This window comes from Uloborus diversus, chromosome 7, assembly GCF_026930045.1.
Source record: "Uloborus diversus isolate 005 chromosome 7, Udiv.v.3.1, whole genome shotgun sequence".
NCBI lineage: Eukaryota > Metazoa > Arthropoda > Arachnida > Araneae > Uloboridae > Uloborus > Uloborus diversus.
In genome coordinates, this window is record NC_072737.1 from 147,469,950 (window position 1) to 147,494,604 (window position 24,655).

General features: G+C 33.1%; 1 protein-coding gene across 1 annotated transcript in view; it reads left to right on the forward strand.

Moving 5' to 3' along the window:
* Window positions 1-24,655, forward strand: part of LOC129226938 (multidrug resistance-associated protein 1-like) — a 111,634-nt gene that overhangs the window by 54,402 nt on the left and 32,577 nt on the right. The window contains exons 17-23 of the mRNA XM_054861566.1: window positions 911-1,139; window positions 5,928-6,144; window positions 15,457-15,767; window positions 17,424-17,623; window positions 19,465-19,591; window positions 19,688-19,789; window positions 20,878-21,024. Of these exons, the coding sequence (XP_054717541.1) occupies window positions 911-1,139; window positions 5,928-6,144; window positions 15,457-15,767; window positions 17,424-17,623; window positions 19,465-19,591; window positions 19,688-19,789; window positions 20,878-21,024 (1,333 nt within the window). The remainder of the gene's footprint in view (window positions 1-910; window positions 1,140-5,927; window positions 6,145-15,456; window positions 15,768-17,423; window positions 17,624-19,464; window positions 19,592-19,687; window positions 19,790-20,877; window positions 21,025-24,655) is intronic.

Here is a 24,655-nt window from a genome sequence, read left to right on the forward strand (position 1 = left end):
ATTTTATTCTTATTCAAATACAATGGTAAAATTATTTTTTGTTTTGATGTAATTGTAAAATGAAAGTTCATCTATTTATTTGAATACTTCTTAAGACTTAATGTTTCAATACAATATACGAGTAGTTAAAATGCGATTAGTGTTAAAAAAAATTTCAAATGAAAAATAAAACTGTTTATTTATCACTTCGTTTTTACAAGATTGTAAAATAAAATCGTGTTTAGTTATTTGAATACTTTGTAAGACTTATAAATGTTTTTATGTGAAATACTATGAATTAAGCTCAGTGTATTTTTTAATGTATGATTATTGGTTCCTTTTTATGTTTTCTAATGAAAAAGTAGAAGTTTTAATGCTACTAAAATAATAGAAGACAATAATAAATAAACCAAATAGTTTAATTAAACCAAAATACTAATCGAAGAGCTCACTTCCTAATATCATTGTGGATCGACTAACGATGACGTCATTTGCTAGTTGGATGGCCTTCCTATCTCGAAGGCCTCGGCTAGAGGCACGATGCCAAAGATAGGATGGCGGTTGTTTCCAGGAGGTGATAATAAGTGCTCTAATTCTGGAGAAAGTTTCAGAGAGTGACAAAGGTTCAGCAGGATATTGCAACTGGGATGATGCCTTCTTAGCCAGGCCATCAGCAACATTAGTTAATAATAAAAATGCATTAAGGTCAAACTAATCACCAAGTACCATTCAAAGTAAAATCTTTCAGCTTTGTGGAGAGTTCAGTTTTTATATCAAAACATTTTTTTTTTTTTAAAAGTAATAATAATAATAAAATTAATGTTTTGGTATGCAAAATAAACGTTTCTGCAAATATTGTATGTTTTTATAATACAATAGCATTGAATATCATGTTCTACAAATGTAAGATTTCAATTATATTGCCTTTCAGACAGTTATCTAAAATGTACGACAGTGGTAGTGACTCTGATAGCAGTCGGATTAGCACAGCCAAAAGAGTCTCCATTGCGTTCCCAGAAAGTGGAGAAGGTGTGAGGAAAAGAACTAAAAGTTTACGAAGAGCTTCCAGTGTGGAATCAGAATTGAAAAAGCGCAGTTCTGTTAAAGAATTAGCTAAAGGAACTAATCTCACAGAAAAAGAAGGGATGGAAGTTGGTTCTGTAAGTATATGTTTTTTCATTTTGAGCTTCACTCTTGTTTTGTTTTCAACTGATAGGATTTTTGATGTAATTGCGAAATCCCCCATTTTTTGTCATTTTTTTTGATGCCTGTTAGTAATTTTTTTTTGCTCTCCATAAAAAGTAAAAAAACACTTCTTTGAAAAGTTTTTTTGTAAATTGCTCATTAAGTGTATTTTAAATTTATAAGTTAGTGTGAGGGCTGTTTTTTTTTCTTTTTTTTTCCAATCTCTAATAGGCTATAAATGAAAGGCCAGTAGCAAATGAAAAAAAAAAAAACATATCTCAAAGCATTAGCGCAGCCAGAAAGACATTCTGGAGAGTTTTTTTTTTTTTTTTTGATCAAAAATACCTTCTGAAGGGTTTTTTTTTCAATGAAAAATACCTTCTAAAGTTTTTTTTTTAATCAAAACATCCTTTTCATATGCATAAACTACTGTATTAGAATTTGCATTTATGTTAAAACCAATTGCTCTGGGGGGTGTTTTCACCCCCAAACCTCCCCGCCCCTTCCCTTTGCTGTGCCACTGTCTCAAAGTAATATGAGATGAAGGTTAATTTCTTGCATAATCAGCTTGACGATTGAGAAATTAGTCATCATCTGAAAAAATTTTGAAATACTCTCCTCATAAAATATTGCCGGTAATGATATGAAGTTCTTTAAGCTTCTGCTCATTTTGGAAGTGTTGCCACCCCTCCCCCCCCCCAAAAAAAAATCTTTCATCGATAATTGTGGTGTCTCTTCCATTTTCCTCAAGTACTTGGTCAACTCGTTAAACAAAGTCTTCTTCAGTGCCAGACTTGTCCTTGTCTTCCTTCATCATGCAAATCAGGTCATCCATCTTCAAACATTCGACACTGCTCAGAAACCAACACCATCACTCAGTGCCGGACCTAGGAAGTTTCCAAGGTGGGGCAAAACTTCAAAATGCCGCACCCTCCCCCCACATACACCTATCCATCTTGCTTTAAATTTTTCTATCAAGTTGTATTTTAGTATTTTTAATAAATTGTAAAGTACGAAAGGTGTTGATTAAGAATTCACTTGATACTTAGTATGTCAGTTTGAAAATTTATTTTTGTTAAAACGGAAATATACTGTAATACAAATTGCAATTAAATACCCACTCCCGTTTTTTCCGAAAGCAAGTTCAATATTCAGATACGAGTGCTTTACTTTTAATCTTCTAATTTTCTTCCCTTAGTCCAGGATCTGACAGCTCATGTGTAGGAAAATTTGAGTTGGGAGATTTTTTTCAAAAATGTTTTATTGGTTTCCTAGAAAGTATTATGGACTTGGTTGGGCATCCTCAACCTGGTACATTTTCCTGCTATGACGTCATCACAGATAGCGGCTGTTAGCTCTCATCCCTCGCTGAGCAGAGAGAATGTTTTATTAAAAAAGTTTAGTATGTGTTCTAGGAAGTATTTTGAGTTCATGTGCACATATGCCCCCCCCCCCCTAAATCTGGTAGATTTTCTAGACTAACGTCATCAAAGATAGCGGCAGTCTGCTCTCATAAATGCTCGTATCTATTATTAATACTTAACCAATTTTATCAAAAATTTAGTCACTATGTTGCAATTAGTGTTTTTAAGGTGAATTGCAATGTGTTTTAATTATTGCTATAGATTAATGACTATTTATTTGTTATTTGTATAATACTTATTCCTTTACAAAGAATAAAAAAGAATGCAGATATTAAATGCGTTGAAACATATTCAATTTTAAGTTAAAAAGTACGTTAAGTAAAAATCTTAGTATCTAGTATAATCTAAATAGAAAAGTCTTGTTATAAGTTGGTTGTAAGCCTTTGCTACTACAAATTTGCAGAAAGAGCAAAAGGATTCTTCATTTGCTCTACAAGTTCAGGAGTGTCTAGCACATTTGAAGCAATCAAGATACTGCAATAAAATCAGTTGTAAATGTCTGTAAGTTCTTTCCGGGCCCAAATCTATTTTATTGTTTAAAAAACAAAAACAAATTCACCTGGTAGTGATGACTATAAACAAATTTTATGAGAACACACTTAAATTTTTCGGTATCTAATAGAGGGTTCCGGGGACTCACCCCCGGAGAAATTTTTTTAAACGTAGTCCTCAGAACGCAGGTTTAGAGTGTCTCTGGTGATGTTACGAGGAAGAATTTTTCGTGAGGACTTCAGAAGAAATCTTTAGAAACTGAAATCATAAAAATACTAATGTAAGCAATATTTATTGACCTTAGGGTAAGGGAGGGGGCTTAAGTGCTATTTCCAACCAATTCTTTTGAAAACTAGAGCAAAATCGATTACCCCTCTCCCAATTTTTTGAAATTGAAGTTCCAAAACGCATTTATTGACAAATTTTGATGATGTTAGGGATGGGGTTTCTCTGAGGCTCTCCCCAAAAAACATTTCGAAATCGAAGTCCTAAAAGACGAAGTTTCAAACCAATATTCAGTGATACAAGGGGCTTAAAGCTCTCCACCTTGATTTTTTTCGGAATTACAGTTTTTTTATTTTCAGATTTTACATGGGAGCATCAGCTCACTCTATTTTAAGGTGACTGTGTGCTAAGCATCTCAATAAATTGTCGTTTTAAAAATTAAATTTTTGACCAATTGGATTGCATTAGAGAAAAGAGGTTCGAGGGCCTTGTCAGAAAAATTTCCCAAATTGAAGTATTAAAAGCGCGACTGTGTAGCCCACATTTAGTAACGTTTGGGGCTCTGCAATTTTTCGAAATTGCAACTCCAAAAAAGCAGTCTTGAGCCATTTTTGATGTTAGAATTCGAGGTGTTTGGTAGTTCTGCAATGGATTTTTGCAAAATTGAAACCCTGGAAACAAGATTTGAGACGCTCTTTAATGGTTTTGGTATAGGGAGGGGGGCTTCCAAAGCATAGCATTTTGAAAATTTCTTGGTCGCCTGGTGAAAAGAAAAAAGGGAGGAGGGGGAATGAGAGAAATAGAGGAGGAGTGGGACAGGATTAACTGATGAATAATCTGCAACTACGGAATTACAGACCATCAATTATCCTATTCAGACCATCAAACCCCCACTGTCATAATGGTCGATTTTGCGCATATTGGAGGGCAAGTAGTGGGTTCCTGCTTCTATTCAATGAACTTAGGACAATAATAGTTGGTTAAGCTGAACCGGGAGCCACTACCTGCCCTACAATACCCACGAAATTGACCGTTATGGATGAGGTTTGACGGTCTGGGCAGGCATCATGCTGGATGTCTGCACGCCCCTCCATGTCTTTGAGAGAGGCTCTTTTACAGTTGTGAGGTATAGGGATGTGGTCTTTGAGCCCTACGCTCCCCTCTTGAGGGGAGCTGTTAGCCCTGAGTTAATTTTAATGGATGTTTACAAAAGACCACATAGTTCTTCTGGTCGATGAATTTCCTGAACGGGAGGATATTTGCAGGATAGATTGGCCAAGCAGATCTCTAGACTCCAATCCTATAGAGCGTGTCTGGGACGCTCTGGGGAGGACAACAGCAACTCACAATACCCCTCCGAGGACCTTCTACAGCCAGAGTATAGAGTTGTTGAACGAGTGGAAAAAATTGCCGTAGGATCCCATAAACTTCTTCATTTCAAGTAAGGAGTCACACTGCGAGACCTATATATCTGTTACAGGGGATCATATCTCCTACTAACCCATTTTTTTTTTGTTCAATTTTGCAACCGCTGTTTTATACCATTCGATTATAGCAAGCATTTTTTATGACCATGCGTGTGTATTTTAAATTTTAGATGGCTATTTGGTTTGTATTGTTTCAATGTATGTACATACCAAATTTCTTTGAAATCGGTCCAGTAGTTCTGGAAATAATTGACCAAATCTGAAAATTCTCTTAATTTCTTACACCAGTGTATAAAATCTTAATAAGTATAGCTTGAAGCAAAAGAGAGTCAAGAGGGGACATGATTCAGTTGTTTAAATTTATCAGTATAAAATATATTGATAGGTTAAATTTTTGCACAAAAAGCTGGACTAGGAAACATTGTTTTAAGCCATTCAAGTTTCAGGCTAATCTAGAAATTAGGGAAAATTATTACTTTTGTGGGCACTTGGAACAACTTACCAGAAGAGGCTATAATGAGTGAGGGAGCAGATAGCTTTAAAAGGGTCATTGATCTTCATTGGGGACTAATAAATTGACTAAGACCAGCCAAGCTGGGCCCAGTGCCTGTTGCTGGTTGTCACATTAGTATTTGTATAAGTGAACTCTCTTTCATACATTTCACTATTTATTTATATTACCAAAAAATGTTACAATTATTTGCAACATTAGTATGAGAAAGAAGAATTAATGTAGAAGAATTAATTGAAAACATACTTATAATAATAAATGGCAAATAATAAGAGAAATTAAAGCAGAAGTTGAGACAAAATTTATACCAAATCCAAGCCCTGTGGTATGACAGCTCATGGGAGCCAAGACCTACTGTGTCCATCTCAGTCTTCCTGACTAAGGATAGGGCAGGCTAGGCAGATGTTTTTGGTTAAGTGGTCAGTCTGATGTGAAAACCTCAGGGTTTAGATCATAAGCATGCTTGGTACTCATTTTATCGACCCACTGAAGAGATGAACAGCTGAGTTGACCATGCCAGACCCAGGGATCAAACCTGGGCCTGTGGCCTGGAAGAGTGAAGCGCTATGACTGAGCCACTGGGCTTCAAAAATTATACACTCCCTCTATTTTTTAACATGAATTTATAAATGTTTTGTCATTTTGTCTTTATTTTGCATTGAAATACTTATTTATTTCATTTAGGTGAAAACATATGTGTACTTTGAATATATTAAATCATATGGTCTCTGGCATTGCCTGGTGATAATTATTGGCTACCTATTGTCTAATAGTTTCAGTCTTGGATCAAATTTATGGCTTAGTGTGTGGAGTAATGATTCATTAGACCCTGACAATGCTAATAATATTGATCTAAGGAATTTGCGGCTTGGAGTTTATGGTGGCTTGGGAGCTGGGGAAAGTAAGCTATCATAATTAATTTTGTTAATAAATAAATTTCATTTTTTTTCTCCTTCAATATGAAATTACGTTTGATACAAATAAAGCAGGTGCCGCCTTTCTTTTGTAAAAAAAGTAAGTCCCGACTCCTGCAATGATGCATACCATCCATTTGTATATATCAGGCTTGGAGTAATCGTCCATCACATAATCCTAATCTGCGTAATCGATTACATATTAGTGTAATCATAATCTGGCAATGGGATGCTCATAGTGGTAATTTTAATCAAGTGTTTCTTGCATAGTCGTAACTGTGATCTAAATTTAATTAATCGTAATATAGAGTTGTGATCTTGTAATCCTGACTTGTGGAAAGTGAAAACTTGCGATTCTGAAATGGAGGAGATGAAGCTTTTGATCAGAGCCACGGAAGCTGCTGTTTAGTGGGCGTAAATGGCTGTTTGTAAACAAGGTTCATAAACAAGCCTGTTTGTTTTGTGCTCCGCGGTAGGTGCCTGTGGCAGGAACGTCTCCTCAAATTTTAGGATTCGTCATCAATTTTCCTTTTCATCTGTCAATGGCAGGCAAAGAAAGAAGCTGCCGTCTCAGAAAGAGAACAATATCAAAAGTACAAACATGTGTTTTCCGGTCCTTTCGCATTTAGATTTTTAGAATCGCTGTGCTGTGGGTCAGGAGTCACAAGACCCTTCTTATAAAGCGTGCTAGTGCTCTTATGCATTTGATTGTCCTTACTTTTTTTTGTTTTGACATTTTTGGTCAATGTCAATTTTAGACATACAAAATTAAAAATTAAAAGTTAGTTTAATATCTTCTTCATAAAGTGCTTTGTATGTTGGCATGGATTAAAATAAAATGACACATTGGATTACCAATTTTACGTTGCCCATTTCTTACATTAGCATTCTTCCTATGTCATTTTTCTGCTGTAACTGAAAGTTTTGATACTGACAATGCTAAAATATTCTGGATTTAACGTACCCTGGATTAACCCTATTTTCAAAAATTCCGCTTAATATGTTTTTCTACAAACAGATCAAAATCATTTATCACCTATAAAAACGAATTTTTCCCCCTTCTTTCTTTCTTTCTTCTTTTTTTTTTTTTTTTTGAATATAAATTTGATTTATAGCTGTTAGAAGCCGCTCTGGAACCCTATCTATCCTATGTTATTGTTGTTTGAACGATCGGAGGAAATCTGCTTACAGGCAATCTTCTTTCACATAAATTGAAGACCAAAGCTTGAGCTTCTAATGTTCTTAGTCTTGAAAATCTTCCAGAAGTTGATAACACATATCATCTCATCTTATCACAAATTACTTTGGTATTTGATATAAAATCAGCTCCTGATGAGAGTAATTCAGGCAATGAAGAAGTAGTGCAAGATGTTCTCACAGCTGATCAAGGGATTCAAATCATAAAAACTCTAAAACATTTTATTTGCGAATTCGAACCAAGAAGCAAATTTGCAGTTAAACTGAAAACGAATTTACGAAATTTTTTTAACATAGAACGTGCTTTTAAGGAAATGAAGTCTAAAAAAAATTTTTACAAATGTCTTCCACAAGTTCATGGGTAGGAATCAATTTTTAAACAATACATACAGAGTTTTAGCACCCCTCCCAATTTTACGTTTTCCCACCTGGTACATCTTTTATCACTAATCACAGAAAACGTTAAGTCGGGGTTTCACTGTATTATGGAAAACATTTCTACTCCTTAGAAATTTCCTTTTCCTGCCCAGGTTACGAGCTCCAGGTTGCCATACGAAAAATAGAACCTGGTCATCTCTATAATATTTGTTTAAAAAACATATAGTTTTCACGAGTCTGTAATCGTGATCAAAATCGTAATCGGCATATCATAATTGTAATCAATTACATTTTTTACATAATTTTCTTGTACCTGTAATCGTAATTACATTTCGGCTAAGGATTATAGTCATAATTGTAATAGTAATCTCCTATTTTTTAGGCTCGTAATCTTAGTCATAATCGATTACATTTTCTCGTAATTGACTCCAAGCCTGATATATATATTTGGCAAATTATTGGTTTTCATTTTATATGTGGTCTGTGTTTTAATTTAAGAGATTATTTTATGCCTTAATAACTTATTTGTTGGATTATTTTTCATATAAGTGGAGCATTTGGCATAGCTGCCAAGTGCTCCGTTTTTCCCGGAGTTTCTCCGATTTTTATTGCGTACTAGGAAAATTCGATTTATTCCAAAAAACTCCGTTTTTTGACTTTGCTTGTACACTTTTCGATTTCTGAGGAAAAAGAAGAAATTTCCCTATCCTGGAAGGTAGCAATTGTGCACAAACTCAACAAAAGAGGAGGCAATTTTATGCCCTGGAAGCATTAGTGTCAAGATAAACACTGAGTGGGAGCGCTAATCGATCGGAGAACATCGTTTTTTCATTGAGCATTTCAGCTACGTGCAAAACGTAGCCGCCATTTTTGGTCATTCAGAAGATGGAAGTAGACGATGCTTAAGTGCTTTCGTTTTCAAAGACAAAGCAGAATTGGGGGTTTCTTTTAACTGCAAACTAATGAAAATCAGCAAAATGTGCTGCAAAATGTTTTTTTTTTTGGTTATTATAAATAATTTTATTGAGAAATGAAAACAAGTATACTATTTAAAATTTCATCTTATCCCTATTGCTTAGGACATGAATGTGCTAAAGAATCTCAATTAAATTGTAGTTTCATGGGGATTTTTTATTTTCAAATTATTTTCATGCAACTAATTCAAAATTTTATATCTGAATTTTCGACTTAGTCGCCATATTTGGTCATTTGCGAGATTTAAGTACACAAAACTCTTAAAGTGGCCAAGTTTTCAAAATCGGAATTAGATGTTTATTGCAATGCAAACTATTGAAAATAATGCGAAATGGGCTTCTCCCCCCCCCCCCCCGAAAAATTCTTAATTTTTTTCTTGAAAAATGAAAAAAATTTTTCTTCAGAATATTATGTTATCCTGATTGGTTTGGATGCTAATGTGCTAAAAACTCTATTTCATCTAAATTTTAGTTTTTTTAAGGATTATTAATTATTTATAATTGCTTTTAATGCAACAAATTCAAAAAGCTATCAGCTTAAATTTTTTGCATTGTTGCCATGTTTGGTCATTTGCAACATGGAAGTAGACAAGAATATTAATAGCCTAAGTTTCCGAAAACAGAATTTTTTGTTTGTCTCAATGCAAACTATTAAAAATAACAAAAGGCAAAATGTTGTGGTTTTTTTTTTATTATTATTATTTTTATGAAAGAGAAATTTTAGCTGTATTTGATCCTTATTGCCTCAGAGGCTATAAGCTGAAACCATTTCATCTAAAATGAAGGTTCCTGCTGACTTCGCATTTATTTATTTATTTATTTTTTAATAAATCAGAAATCTATTTTAACTTGAATTTTCCATGTACAAAAAAAAGTATTGAATGACTCTATTTTAAATGTGTGAAGTCCTATTCATCTATTTTTTTCATGAAAGTTGTAAAAACTGCCCCATCTCCCCTCCAGTTTGTGTTTCAAAACTTGGTGACAGTGGTGGCCACTAAGTTTTTGGAGTCTAGTGGCCACTGGCCACTTAGAAGATTTGCAAGTCTTGACCTTTACTATGAAGTTGCTTTACTTCCAAGTATGAGAAGTAAACGTGTTTTTTTTTTTTTTAAAATCTTCAATATGTTCTTATGCAATGCATTTTCAATACATGTAGGATATGTATAAAGGAATATTTTTAAAAAGGGTTGCAGTTTTATTAAATCAAACAGTAATCATGTTTTTTTTTATTTAATTTTCAATATGTACCTACGTAATGATGCTTTTTTAATGTAAAATATTTTTATCTTATACTTGGTTGTAGTTTTGTTGAAAATCTAACATGAAAATTCAGAAACGCATTGTAATGGTGCTTAGAACTTATAGAAGCTTAAGGTACAGAAGGGAAGTTTAGCACAGGCCACAATTTGGTGCTCCTATTTTAACCCTCATTGCTCCTATTCCCTTAAGTGCTCCTATTTTTTTTATCTTGAGGTTGGCAGATATGATTTGGTCTTGTTTGTAGACCCCCTATGTCATACTCTGAGAACCATGATCCACGAACTTCTTGATGTTGTAATTTCTTGTCACCCTTATTTCTTTTTATAGGCATGTTGCTTGGGGACTTGTTTACTTTCCACCTTGTTGGAAACATAATTTGAAAAAACATTTACCATGGGGTCATTTTGATCCACTTCGTCTAATTTTACATTCAATGGCAATTTTAATGCTTATTAACAATGGCTCAGTATATGCATTTAGCAGATTATTTTACATTTTTATACAGCTTAGTACTACTGTTCTATTAACCTTTCAGATTTTTAGTGGGAGTTTTCAGTTTATATATTGCCTGTTTTTTTATTTGAAAGATTATTTTAAGCTTAAATGCCTAGATTGTTGGATTATTTTTCATATAAGTGGAACATTTAGTCTTGTTTAAAAACTTTTTCTAGTTAAAGATCCATTAAAAAGAAAAAATGATGCATAGTTTCATCAAACAAGTAGTTTCTATGTAACTTTAACCAAGCAAGCCGGTGTAATGAAATAAAATTGCCAAGTTAAAAATGTACCAAGCACATATAATAGAAAAGTACTTTTTTGTAGCTTAGTTAAGATTTTACGTAAAAAATTTTAACAAAATTTAAAAGATGACTTTAAAGTAATGTCATTTCAAATGCAAAACTTGATAGAGTTGTTGCACTTTTTCTTCTTCGGGGTATGTTTTTCCTACACTTTTATTCTCAACTCATTTTTCCTTAATCTGCAAGTTATAAGAAGCATGTTATGATGATTAACATCTTAATTGATTTTTTTCTTTTTAAATGCTTAAGAGTGCTTATGAATTCATGCAAAGTAATTCCTAGCACTTGAACATTTCAATGATAGCATTACATTAAAAATACTGGCTGACCATCGATTACATGGAAAGGTCAATATCCGGTTTATAGGTGGAAATGGACATGTCTATTAGTTTATAGGGGTGTTAGTTGGTTTGTTACAGATGTGCACTTTTGCCTCTCTATAATTTAGCCTTAGTTTCGTAAAAATGAAAATTTGCTCACAGCAACATTTTTTAAATCGAAAGTATATTCGATCTATATTCTTATGGCAAAAATTAATTGATATATTCATTCTCAAAACACAGTTTTGAGCTTACCATTTTGCTTTTGCGTTCCTGAACGAAATAAAAACATTTTATTTTCTTTTTGTTGTTTCCATGGTAACTATTTTTGTTTCCCCTTATTTTATTTTTGAGGATGCAATAAATGAATAAGGCACAAGTGACATTATAAAACGTGAGCATCCCTAATCCCATCGTTATTTTCCTTTCTTCCCTGCTAGATTCATTCACACGGAATCATCTTTACTTGGCATATTGCCAAATTACATACAATCTGTGGTGAAACTGTAAAACAGGTTGATATAATGTAATGCTATTTTGCAACTTTCAAACTCTTAATTACAGCGCCTTATGGGTTGACGTAATCTAGGTGGTGAAATAAGAAATATAACTCATTGCAATGTCCTTGTGGCACATTTTACTGAACTTATTTTTGTGTTGACCTCAAAGCAAATTTTCTATTTCTATTAATTATTGAACTGTATTGATTGTTATTTTACAATGTGAAATAATATTTATAAAGTAATTTAAAGTGATTGCTGAAAATGTTGTGTAAATGCTAAATTTTATTACTAGAAATAGGTATCATTTATATGAGTATGATTTGGAAAAGTCTTTAAAACCTGTGATAAAAGAATTTGTTGATCTTTAAGTAAATTAGAAATTGTTTAAAATATCTTCTATTTTGATTTAAAAGTAACACTAGTCAACACCAAAAATGCGTCCGGCTCAAAAATAGCTATTTGCTAGAAAAATAGTATTGCTCAAAAATAGTATTTTGCCTCGCTAAACACGAAAATCATCCGAAAAAGTTCAGATTAGCACTTGTTTTCAAGATAAAGAGCCAACTAGGATAGGGAATTCTCAATAATGCTCTTTTTTTCTGGCAGATAGAAACATCCCCCATGGGACTGACTGTCTTCTAAACTTCGACCCCAAGTTAGGATAGGAAATCTCACTCCATGGGAACAAAATGGACTTCAAAAAATTTAAATTTTGGGAAGAGAAATGCCCAAAATTAGCCTCTGGTAAATCCACTCACTTCTGCTTCCACTCATGCTCATTCTGCTGGAAATAATGAAGAATTTCATGAAAGCTGTGAACAAAGACGGTTTTCCTATACCTTACCTGGAAATTTCCGAGATATATTGAAGCTAAGGAAAAGAAGCAAATTTTAGCAGCCCTTCAATATTTCAACTGCCCCCTCACTTCTTAAAACAAAATGGGCCTTGTCTCCTCACTTTTCAGAGCTAAAAATGAATGCTCGATTAAACAATGATTTTTTATAAGGTGGATTGATTTATTTCACAAAAGGAAAAGCTAAAAATTCAAAATAAATGAACTTTTCTCATCTTATTTCATAACAATGGAACAATAAAATGGAAAGAGAAAGTCAACAGAGACCATCCGTCCTGGTTTCTGATGCCATATTTTACATTTTTAGAAGTTATTAAATCAGTAATAATAAAAAGCAGTAATTTTACAAAAAAAAAAGAAGAAAAGAAAAAGAAAAAAATCAGTTTTAGGGGTCATGCCCCCCAACAACCCCTACACTTCTTTTGACCCCCCCCCCCCCCACTTTTTTGACGCAGCAACCACCTATGGTATTATATGCAAATAAATGACTGTGCTTTTATATAGTATATAATACTAGAGGACCCGACAGAGGTTCTATCCAAACTTTGTAAATTGAAAAAATAAAATAAATTCAATAAACTATCAACCGTTCTGTTGAAAAAAATAAGTAAAAAGAAAATGTTTTAAGCTGCTTGGTGTCAGAATGCGTATATTTATTACAACTTGATTTATCTAATGCCCGCTGAGCAGTTGTTTTAGTAACTATTTTTCTCCCGTACTTGATGGTTTCTTCCTTCAGCCATACTCAAAAGATAAAAAGCTTCTTTAGATATTAAGTGTAAAAAACTAACTACCCATCTAGAACAAATGGGAAATCCCGCTGCAGCGTCCTCCATAAGAAAAAGGATAAAACAATCGAAAGGATATTGTTTAAAAAAATGATAAAGATAAAAACAATACTCTGAATGAGCGAAAATCACTCCTCCCCCCCCCCCCCCCTTCCCGATGTAAAATAAACACATTCTGCAACTAAAATGACTAAACACTCTTTAAAAACGAAAAACAATTCTTTGCAATTTGAGATATTTTGCCAAATAAAAAAAAAATTGATAAGTTACATCAACAGTAGCTTTAAAATGTAAACATATGGTCACGCAACTCTATTGTTTTTAGCCAAAGTCACTAAGTCACCACGTTACTGTAATCCAGCCAATTAGTGAGCGAAGCTAACTCCGACCAATTAGCGGTCCGATCTTTTGAACAAAAACTTTTAAAACTTCATATATTGCCTAATTTGTTTTTTCCACCAAAGATAAAGATCTTCCACTGTACTGATCTTTTGTGTTCAGAACTACCCTGTTGTAATTTATCTGGATGAAAATAAAATTTGTTTCGTCTTTAAATTCCATCATCTTTTCCTTTAATTATGTACTGATTAGTTTGATAATCCTTAAAGTATTCTTAACATTGGTGCCAAAACTCAGATGGATTTGCGCCGAGAAACAAATGTTGCTAGGTACAGTACTTTCTGATCATTTGGTTAGGAAAACCTAGAGCACCGATCCGGTCACATGGTTCAACTACGATGGAAGAACAGATGTTTTGCGTGAACCATCCAGTACTTTACTTTAAAAGATATCACGGGAACTAAAATTGTTGCTTTTAAGAAATGTGAAGGCTTCAGTCTCTCTCTGCGTTTTATCTATTCTCAATTGACATATCACAGTAGGAAACTTTGTTACAAAAAGCAGAGCTGGCTTTCTTATCGTCCTTTAGCAACAGGTTAAATTTTCAGTTCTCGCTCAACAATAGGTTAAAATAAATATTAATCATTTGGGAGAAATAACCATCCAGTGTTTAAATTAATTGATTAAAAAACAAAAACGTTTCTGATTCGATCCATCATGCTTTGAAACCCTGCTTGCCGCAACTTAATTACACACTAAAAATTTGATCCAAATCAGTGCAGCCGTTTAAAAACCTTATGGTGACAAACGTCCGCACAGACGATTTTTAAATATTAAGACTAGCTTTCCCGTACCCGGCATTGCTCGGGTAATGGAATTAGCAGGGGATAACAGTGCTTAAGGCACCTAGTTACGAAAATCCTCTATAATAATTACTTATTACCTATATTTTTTTCTAATTTTGGGAGGATCCCGGGATCCCTAGACTCCTTATGTATATATATATGCCTTTGTCCTTAACCAATCCTTAACTGTCATTAACGATCCTTTTAAAGTATTGATTTTCTTTGCAAACGCAGGCCATCATCATTTTATTGTTATACCTATGTTTAAGCAAGAACTTATTTGTATATAACATTTTTTTTTTTTTTTGGTGCTAAAATTATTAAGCTGCTTGATGAACTGACTCTGGAGCAAGCTACATAAAATTGGTCTTGTGAAAAACAGCCTTCTCTTGAATTGATCCCTGCTACTTTTGATGTCTGTCCTTGTGACTTATTAATGTATCACAAAGCAAACTTTTACAGGAAACTGCACTCTTCTAAATTCAAAAGGATATTCTGTCTGTGATGATGTTCTTAAAAACTTTGTTTCCAGTTTTGAAAAAGTGAAAGTGAAAGCCAGAAACAGTATTATTTGATTTGAGAAAAGCCTCAAACAATCACGTGAGAAACAAAAACAATATCAAATTTAAAATTTGTTGTTGACCAAAAGTTGAGATGAAGTACTAAATAATGATTTAAATGAAGGAAAGCCTTTGAAAATAAGGGATTTAAATTTCAATTACAGGTTTTGATTTTGCAGAAATTAAGGGGTTTCAATTAATTTCTCCCGAACTAATCGATATTTCAAAAAATCCTTTCTTAGTGGATACTTTCGTAATCATGCAGACACGCCTGCCAAATTTCAAGTCTGAGGTATCAGCGGTATTGGCTGTGCATTGATATATATATATATATATATATATATATATATATATATATATATATGTTATCTTAGGACATTGATTTTTATATATTAAGATGTACATATACATACTTGTTCACATAAATAAGTTCAAAATTATTTCCTTTAAAAGCATGTATATTCTATTGTCTTTTATAGTTATAAGCACCCTCTTTACATCAATATCAATGAATTTAGCCGCCTTAAGAGCAGCCAAATATCTTCACGATGGAATGTTGGCTCGAGTCATGCGAGCACCAATGTCGTTTTTTGATACAACACCTTTGGGCAGAGTACTCAACAGATTTTCTAAAGACATTGATACTGCAGATGTAACCATTGGTTTCAACATCAGAATGTTCATCATCCAAGGTTTCCGTGCCCTCGTCACTGTGATTGTTATATCTTTGGAAACTCCAATTTTTATTGTAGTGTGCATACCCCTGGCAATATTGTATTATTTTCTGCAGGTAATTTTAGTTTTTGCTTATACAACTTTTTTTTCTGTGCTTTAGCAGAGATGAAATAAAGCAAAAGCTTAAATTTTCAGCAAAATCATGTGGGCTTACATGGTTGAAGACTATTTATGATTGTGACTTTTTCAACCAAGGCAATTTAGTGTCCTGCAGTGTGATGTTTCATACAAGACAATTTTTTCGGCTAATTTTCAATGAGTCATTGATGGGTCCTTAAGTTAAAAAAAAGAAAGAAATGATTTCAAGTTATGCAATCTAGGAAAACCTTGAAAGTTCTTGAACCTCGTTATTATTTTTTTTCAAGGCCTTGAAAGTCATAGAAAATTTAAGATACTGTGAAAAAACAGCTGGAAAATTCTTGAATTTCTCATTCCCACGTGCCAAGAACATGCATTAGAAAGTTTGTCCCAAAAAAGAAAGGCTGCTAATGGTGACAAAAATCCTCTTGGCATTTTTTTTTTTTTTTTTTTTGCCACCAAAGTAGCAAAAATAGATATGCTTTATTTACAGGGATGTAACTGCATAAGTTGAACATTTTTTAAAGTTAAATATGCTCATTTTAAAGTATCAAATATGCATTAAATTTTATGTTTGGTTATGTAATCTTTAAAAATTGGCTGCTTGGGATGAATAAAATAATCATCCTTACTTCACAATTGTTTTTATTACTAAAAATATTATTTTATGTAAAACTAAGGTTTCAAATGTGTTTTATATGTTTTATCTATATGTTTACAGTTAGAATAATGTACCTTGAATAGTTTAAATGCATCTTTGTCTTATAAAGTAACTTGTTTTTAACTTTGTTACATTTGTACCACATCTTTGACGTTTGCAATTCTAGAAAGTGCTTGATTTTACTCTGCAAATAGTGTGTGTACCCTGTGGTTTCTTAATTTTTACTTTGGGAATGAGTACACTCACTATTAATTACAGAATTAAAGAAATCGGTAGTAATTACTCAGAGTTGATGAGTAATAATAATTGTAGATGCATAATAATTATAATGTTTGCATCATTAGGTATACCTGACCTAAATTTATGTGATAAGTATTAAGACATCCCTTTAAAAGATGGAAAAGTACCTTTGATTTGTAATAAGCTTTTATCCTTCACTTCATGGACTATTTTCATTTAGTTTTGTCAGCACTAAATTTGTTACTTTAGTCAATGAAATGTGATGAACAAAAGAAGTTTAAAACTGATTTCTTGGTTTGTTGGTCTCAGCTTTCCTACCTAAACATAATTTCCATTCTAAATTTGAATTATGTATTCGTTCCACTGTGTCTCTATTCAAGTTAAATATTTCCCCTCCGTTCTCCTCAAAGTTTGAGTAAAGGTTTAATGTGAGGAATATTTCTTTTTTCTTTGAAAAGGGAGAAATAAAGCACTTTTGGAGATTGAGTATTTTGTCTAAATGTATTATTTAAATTTATTATAAAAATCCTAAGCTTTCCTTAATCATTATTATTATTCTTTTTTAAATTTATTTCTTATAAATTATTGATTATCTAATATGTTCCGTGTTCATAAACCTATGTATTTTTGTTTATACTGTTGCCATTCTCTGTACATTCATCTGGAAGAATAAATAACTGCATTCTTTTTTTTTTCTCCATACAAAGTAATGATTTTTAATTTTTTTTACAGAAATTTTATATCCCTACATCACGTCAGTTGAAAAGATTAGAATCGACCACTAGATCACCTATTTATTCACATTTCTCAGAAACTGTAACTGGCTCAACCTGCATTAGAGCTTTTGGGGCTGAAAGTACATTCAAGAATCGCTCAGATGAACTTGTTGATATCAATAATGAATCATACTATCCAAGCTTAGGAGCTAGCAGGTCTGTTAGAACATTTTGAAATAATAACAGCAATCAAAATTCTTAACATTATTATTTTATTTGTTTTTATATTATTCTTTGCTCAATCCATTTGCATGTGCAAGACATTTTTACAGATATATTTGCATTTTATTCCCGGAATTTTAAACTTCAGTGTTTAATCGTTGAATGTAAAATAGCTTGGGCTGGTTGATCTGTCAATGCACAGTCAAAGTAATTAGTCTAAAAAGCGGAAATTTCGGAAATAACTTTATTTTATAACACTGGGATTGACATGCTAAGAAAATATTTTTGGAAATTTTGACTTTTAGGGGGGGGGGTGAGATAAAACTCGGAGAAAATAAGAGAACTTTCCACGCTTTTATACAAAATGCTCAAGAAAGGGCTGAAGTTCAGGGTTGAACCAGTTATCAAAAAAATTGAAATTTTTTGACGATTACAAATAGCTTGGTCTCATCTTTTTAGAACATAAATTCATTAGAGTTACTAAATAAAAACTCGTTTTTACCTCCACCTGAACGTGACTCTAACCGAAGCAATTGTCCCATTTTTTCCAAACTTAGTATTATTGGAAAGCTTGTAAAAAGTAACCCCTTACAAAATTTCCTTACGTCTTTAAAGCTCAAGCGCCTAAAATGACTCCAAAACAAGTTTAAGTAAAAATAAATAGAGTTCAAAAAGATCATCTTTTGCAAGGTTTTTATTGTCTTGAAGAAAAGCTGAACATTATTATTTGCCTCGCTTGAGCATCTAGAAATAAAATTTCTTATTTCTGTTAAGGCTCTGAGGCTTTGTCTGTATGCAAGGCATTTTCAGTATATTTGCTTTTTGATTATGTTTCGGCAAATTAATAAATAAATTATTTTTATTCTTTTATTAATTTTTCATGCAGCCGACAGACAATTGATATTTTTAATTGTTTTGTCTTAAATATAATCAAGACTTCACGCATTTTGTTAACATTATTTTTTAGGATGTGTATTGCTGATTAGGGTTTTGTAAAACAGATATGCTTATTATAATAACAACATTAGAAAACATTGTCCTTATTTTAAAAGCTGTTTTTTTATGCTATAGACCTATTCTCATGAGAATTTTCAAAACTATAGATGGTGAGAATTTTTAGAGGGCAGCCATCATTTAAAAACTCTTACCCTTATTATATCGGGAATTTTTAGACATGGACGTCTTTTATTCTGATGAGGGTTTTGGAAAATGTTTTTCTTTTAGTAATGCAGAACTTTGGGTACTATTATTCTCATTCAAATGAAACTGTTTATTTACTGCTGTTCTTACTGTGACATGTATTTTTAAAGGGACCATTGACCTTATTTAGGGACTGTGTCACATTTTTTCCTCAAGGAAAAAAAATGTTGGCTCTAGTCCGGATCAGGGATTAGCATAATGCTACCTTATTTTTCATTATTCTTTCCATCACTACTGATCATGCCACAGTGTTTTTTTTTCTTGATTTTTACCATGTCTAAAGCTCTTATTGATGTTCAGAAAGTCACTTGTTATTTTGCAGCAACTTCTTTGGTAAGACCAGAATCTTGAGTTTGGTCGTGATTCTTTGTTCACCTCTTGACATCTTGTGTGAGTCCACTTCTGGCTTGTCTTTGCAGTTTATAGGCTGAATTAAAAAATTTAAAAATTGCTTTTTTTCCCTCCAATGATTGCATTCAAACTTTCTATTTGGAATCTGGTATTATTTGAAGTTATAGGGAAAATTTCATTCAGTTCCTCTAATCTCATTATCAATGGAAATGACTAATATATTCCCATTTTGACTTGTTAGTTATAACTTTGGAGTTAAAAATTGTTCCTTTATTTCTTTTCAGATGGCTCTCAATCCGACTTGAATTTCTTGGGTATACAATTGTTTTCTTGGCTGCTTTAATTGCAGTTTTAACACGTGGTACTTTAAGTCCTGGAATTGCTGGTCTCTCAGTCAGCTATGCTTTGCAGGTGCATTAATATTACTATTTAGAATGAAAAATAAAAATTTTCTGCTTGTGGATCATTTTGTGAATGAAAAATGTTTGAAATATCTTTTCTTAACAGATAACTGCAATTCTTAACATGTTAGTTCGAGCTACTGCAGATGTAGAAACAAATATAGTTGCTGTTGAGCGTTGCTTGGAATATACTAAAACACCAACAGAAGTAAGTATTTACATTAGATTGAAAATACTTCTTTCAATTGTGTCGTTGGAGAGACCTTTAACCTGCTTCAGATTACTTCCAAAAATTTGGAGAGAAAAAACATAATAATAATACAAATTATAAGATGTTAATTAACTGAAACCTGTGAGTGATTAATTCTGTGTGCCTTTGGTCTTGATATTAACAATACTCTCAGTGTAACTAAATTGAAATGTGTTGCCAGTAAAATAGCACACTGCAGGGGTGCCCACCTAGGGGGTCATGGCACAGATTGCGCCATTGAAATTTTTAGGGGGAAGGGTGTTTTGAGGGGTATTTTTGTTATTTTGAGGGGGGCTTTACAATATTTGGAGGGGGGTGCACCCTTAGACTTGGGGAGGGGGGCACAGTGAACTGAACTTAAAAAATATGATGTTGTTTACAAGTTGCATTTGTGTGTACGTGGTTTAATATTTCACCAGAGTGTAACATTATATACTTACTCAATAGTTTCATCAATAAAAGTATTGCAATGTACTTATGATTGATCACCTAAAAGAGAGCTTAAATATTATTTTCAGTATTATCAATACTAGGTGAATCTAAAAATATTTTTGAATTACCATTTATAATTTTTAATTTCACTGCAGTTTGATTACTTGATCATTTGTCTTGAGGGGTTTTTTTGGAGGGAGAGGGGTCTTTTCGCTCTTTCTTTCACTCTTCAAGTACATATGTAGTTAGGAATAGACTGTAAATAGACTCCTCTGGAGATTGAATAGATTTCACTTGTGCTAATTTTTTAGAGTATTTCTTTGTATATTGTTTTCAAAAAAAAAAAACTTAAGAGAAAAATTGCAGGTCATTTTTTTCTCCAACAAATTTTAATGAAACAAATGAGAGGGAAAATACAATGCAAGAAACAGTGGTGTCATGAATTACTGCTTTGGATGATACAGTTAAGCTAAAACTCATTCTAACCATCAACTGCCATTGTTTTCCAACTCTAAAAGGAATTTTGTTGTTTGTGTCATCATTTTACATTTAGCTCTTAAAATTTTTTAATTACTTTTCTAAGATCAGTTACCCTATTTTAACTTTCTTTGCAGGCAGAATGGGTGAATGAGCAAAATAAACCTGATGACTCATGGCCTTTTGATGGAACAATCAAGTTTGATGAATATTCAACAAGATATAGAGAAGGTCTTGAATTAGTTCTGAAAGACATAAATTGTGTTATTAATCCAAATGAAAGAGTAAGTAATGTGTACCTTACATTGTACAAAACTTTTCAAGTTACAAATGCAAGCATTCAATTCAGGTTCAGTCTGTATTGAAGAGACTTAAGACTTGTGTAGAAAGAGTATCTAGAATTTTTAATGGAATCTCAGGTCAAAATTATGGTTCTAAACTCAATGACAGTTTTATATATATATATGTATAACAAAATACAAACAATGAGATACAAAAAAAAAAAAAAAACTGTCAGGTTCAGTCAATGTTTTCCAGTAGCGCAAAGCCTTAGAAATGCTCTGCGCAGACATCGGACAGCAATCCACACAACGTCACTCGCTTGGCTGGGGGCACTCTCCTCCATGCCATCCCCACCTTTCTAGAACCATGTTAGCTGTCTCCCAACGTTGTTTTTTCAATCTGCATATGTTAGTAGTGATCTCAGTAAACTATTATTTAGTTCGATCTAGCTATTTTCATTCTGCAACTCTTGTAGTTTTCTGTCATGATATATGCCTGTGCAATGGTCAGTTTGTCTCCTCCATTTCATTGAGTTGCCCTTTCGCCTATACCTCAAAACTCAAATTTTGAATTGGTAGCCAATGGCTACCAGATCCTCACAAAATGGTAGCCAAACTTTATTTTAATTTAAATTATTTAATTTATTTTATTACGTTTATTTATTTAGTATGAGTGTATATGTCATTGGCGTAGCAAAGAACGTTTCTTATAAAATAATAATTAAAAATAAATAAGTAAATAAAAAATGTTAAAAAAAATAAATAAAATTAAAAAAGAAAAAGAGGGTTGAGGAAAAATTTGGTGGGGGGGAATTGAACTTGGGGGGAACGGGCACCCCTGCCCAGATATTATTTAACACATCTTTTGCAAACTCTAATCTGCATTAATTTATCTTTAAGCAAAACACATCACAATGAAAAAATAAATAAATAAAAAAGATTATTATTATTTATAATTTTTTTCAGCTTTCAAAACTTCTAGAAACATCACAGCTTTCAACCAAAACACGAGTTAGTTCCACGAGTATAAAGAAAACAACAAAATACCAAAAACTTGAACAGAATGTAAAACCTAAACCATTTGCGTTTCTACAAAAATATTTTTTTTTGTTTTTACAAATGCATGCAGAATTTTATAAAAATCGCTGCCTGAGTGTCAAAAAATGAATGAATACAAGAAAGGTAAACAATATAAAACAAAACGAAAAAAAAAAACAAAAAATGAAAAGATCCAGCAGAAGAAAAAAAGGGTTTCAGCGGTATTCTTTCCACCTTCTCTAGACGCAAGGGTGCCATTTTTTTTTATTATTTATGTGTTTTATAAATACGATTGTACTTCTCTTTATTTATTTTGGAACACACATTTTCCTCTTCTAACTGGTGAAAATGGACAATCTACAACGCGGCGCCATTTTGAAAACGCGGGACGCCATTTTGAAATTTTACCGCGAAACTTAAAAATAACAACTTTTTTAAGAAGAAATAAAGTAAATAAACGGATATATCCCCTCCTCCAGTAGGTTTTATATTTTAAAAAGAAAAAAAAAGGAAAAACAAACAATATGATTAAAACAAAAAATCAAAAATCTTGCAAAAAAAATTTGTTTTATAGCGATATCGTTTTTACCTTGTCTCGGTGCATTTTGACTCAAAGGCGCCATTTTTGTTTATTCATATGTAAACCAAATGTACAAGATTAATTCTTTTTATTTTGGAAAGGACATTTTCGTCTTAACTGGTAAAAATGAATAATAACAACGCGACGCCATTTTGAAAACGCGTAGTTTAAAAATACCGCAAAACGAAGAAATAGCCATTTGTTAAGGAGAAATAAAGTTGAAAAATGAATTTAAGATCAAAAAAGCATAATTTACTAAATTGGTGAATGAAATTTGTCTATTTTTACGATCGCGTGTAAAGAAAGCCGAGTTTTCGAAACAGAAGTTTTGTAACGAATTTGCCGTTGTGATTGCGATTTTTGTTTTCTATTCAGAACAAGAACACATAGCACAATTTAGCCACAATTGGACAATACTCCCCCTCGCCTCCCTCCTTCATCCCCGGCGATCCGATAGCCGAACTTTTAGTGGACAAAAGAATTTGGGGAAAGTTCATATGTCAAGACTATAGGTCAGAGAAGGTTGCATTGGCGAATGGTAGCCACATTGGCGACTGAAGTGAAAATAATGGTCGCCAAAATTTGAAAATTGGTCGCATTTGGCGACTGGCAACCGCGAGTTTTGAGCTTTACTTTCGCCACAAGTTTAAGCTCTTGGATGGCAAGACAAAGGAGCCCAGTACCTCTAAAGGGCTAATTGTTGGTCTTGGTGAAAAATTTGTTGGCTTTCTTGAACATTACTTTCAAGAAATTCCCAGTGCACACGCAGACTATTGAACGCTGCGTAAAACTCGTGCAGAAAAGTTTGTGGAGCTGAATCTGGAGACGAATTTATAAGAACCTCTCTACTGTACCCCAGATCATCCATGCCTAACTTACCAGCAAATAGATCTACGAAGTCAGGGGTTGAGGCACTGTCGATGTGTGATTCGATGTCGTCGTTGTCACTGATTTGTACCAACAATGGGGGAAGAAGATAATTCACAGTACATCCAGTTGACCATTTCTGAGTATTCTTCCACATAGAAGTTTACTTTTGCGTGAATGTTCTGTTTTCCTTCTTGGATCTATCTGCCTTGACTTTAGAATTCTTCTAACCCCGAACATTTATGTATTTATTGTCATTTCGAGTCATGGCTAAACTGCAAGTCTTCTGAGTGAGGGAAAAAAACCATTCCGTTCGATTGCAGGGTTGACAATATAAAGCAAAGGTTTTAGCAAGTACCTGATGTATTGTATTGCTTGGTAAACAAGTTTTGTGCCGTCTTAAGATGGTTTCATAGAAAACCACATTGGCATGAATGCTTTCAATATAAACTATACTAGTTCTTGAAGTTCAGATGTGAGGCTTTCTTCACTTATATACACAATTTGAGAGTTCTATTTGCCTTTGTCAACCACCTCGAATGTGATAAACGCCAAGGATTTCGTACAGCCAACTCTTCTTTACAGGTCCCTGATTCAATTGCCTTTGAAATATCAAAGTAATGATGCTGATCTTTGCTGAACCTGTTTTGATCAATCTCTGGGAATCAAGGATGCCCATATAGGGGGGCAAGGGGGTACTCTAGCCCTCCCTTAAAAATTAGAACTTCCTTGCTTTTGGTACTTTTTTCCTTGCAAAAATATAAAAAGGTTTCTGTGTCAGCCATTAATGAATAAATAATTAAAAAGGCCAAATTTTAATGACTCTAATCTGTCCTGAAATCTGCCTCCATGGGGAAAATATCCTGCTAAACAATGGTTAAAATTTCTGAGCCCCTCCCCCCCCCCTTACAATTTTGCATATGGGCGCCCATGCTGGGCATGTAAATAAATACTCTGGCAATAAATGCTCTGAAAGTTAACTACCGGAAGATTCTGGCAGTCTACTAACTTTTCAAAAATAATTACCTAATATTCAAAAAATACATCAACTCAACACAAATTCACTCGCCTGGTTGGGGGCGCATGCCATCCCTGCCATTTTAGAACCACGTTAGCTGTTAATTAAAATAATAAACAATAACAACTACA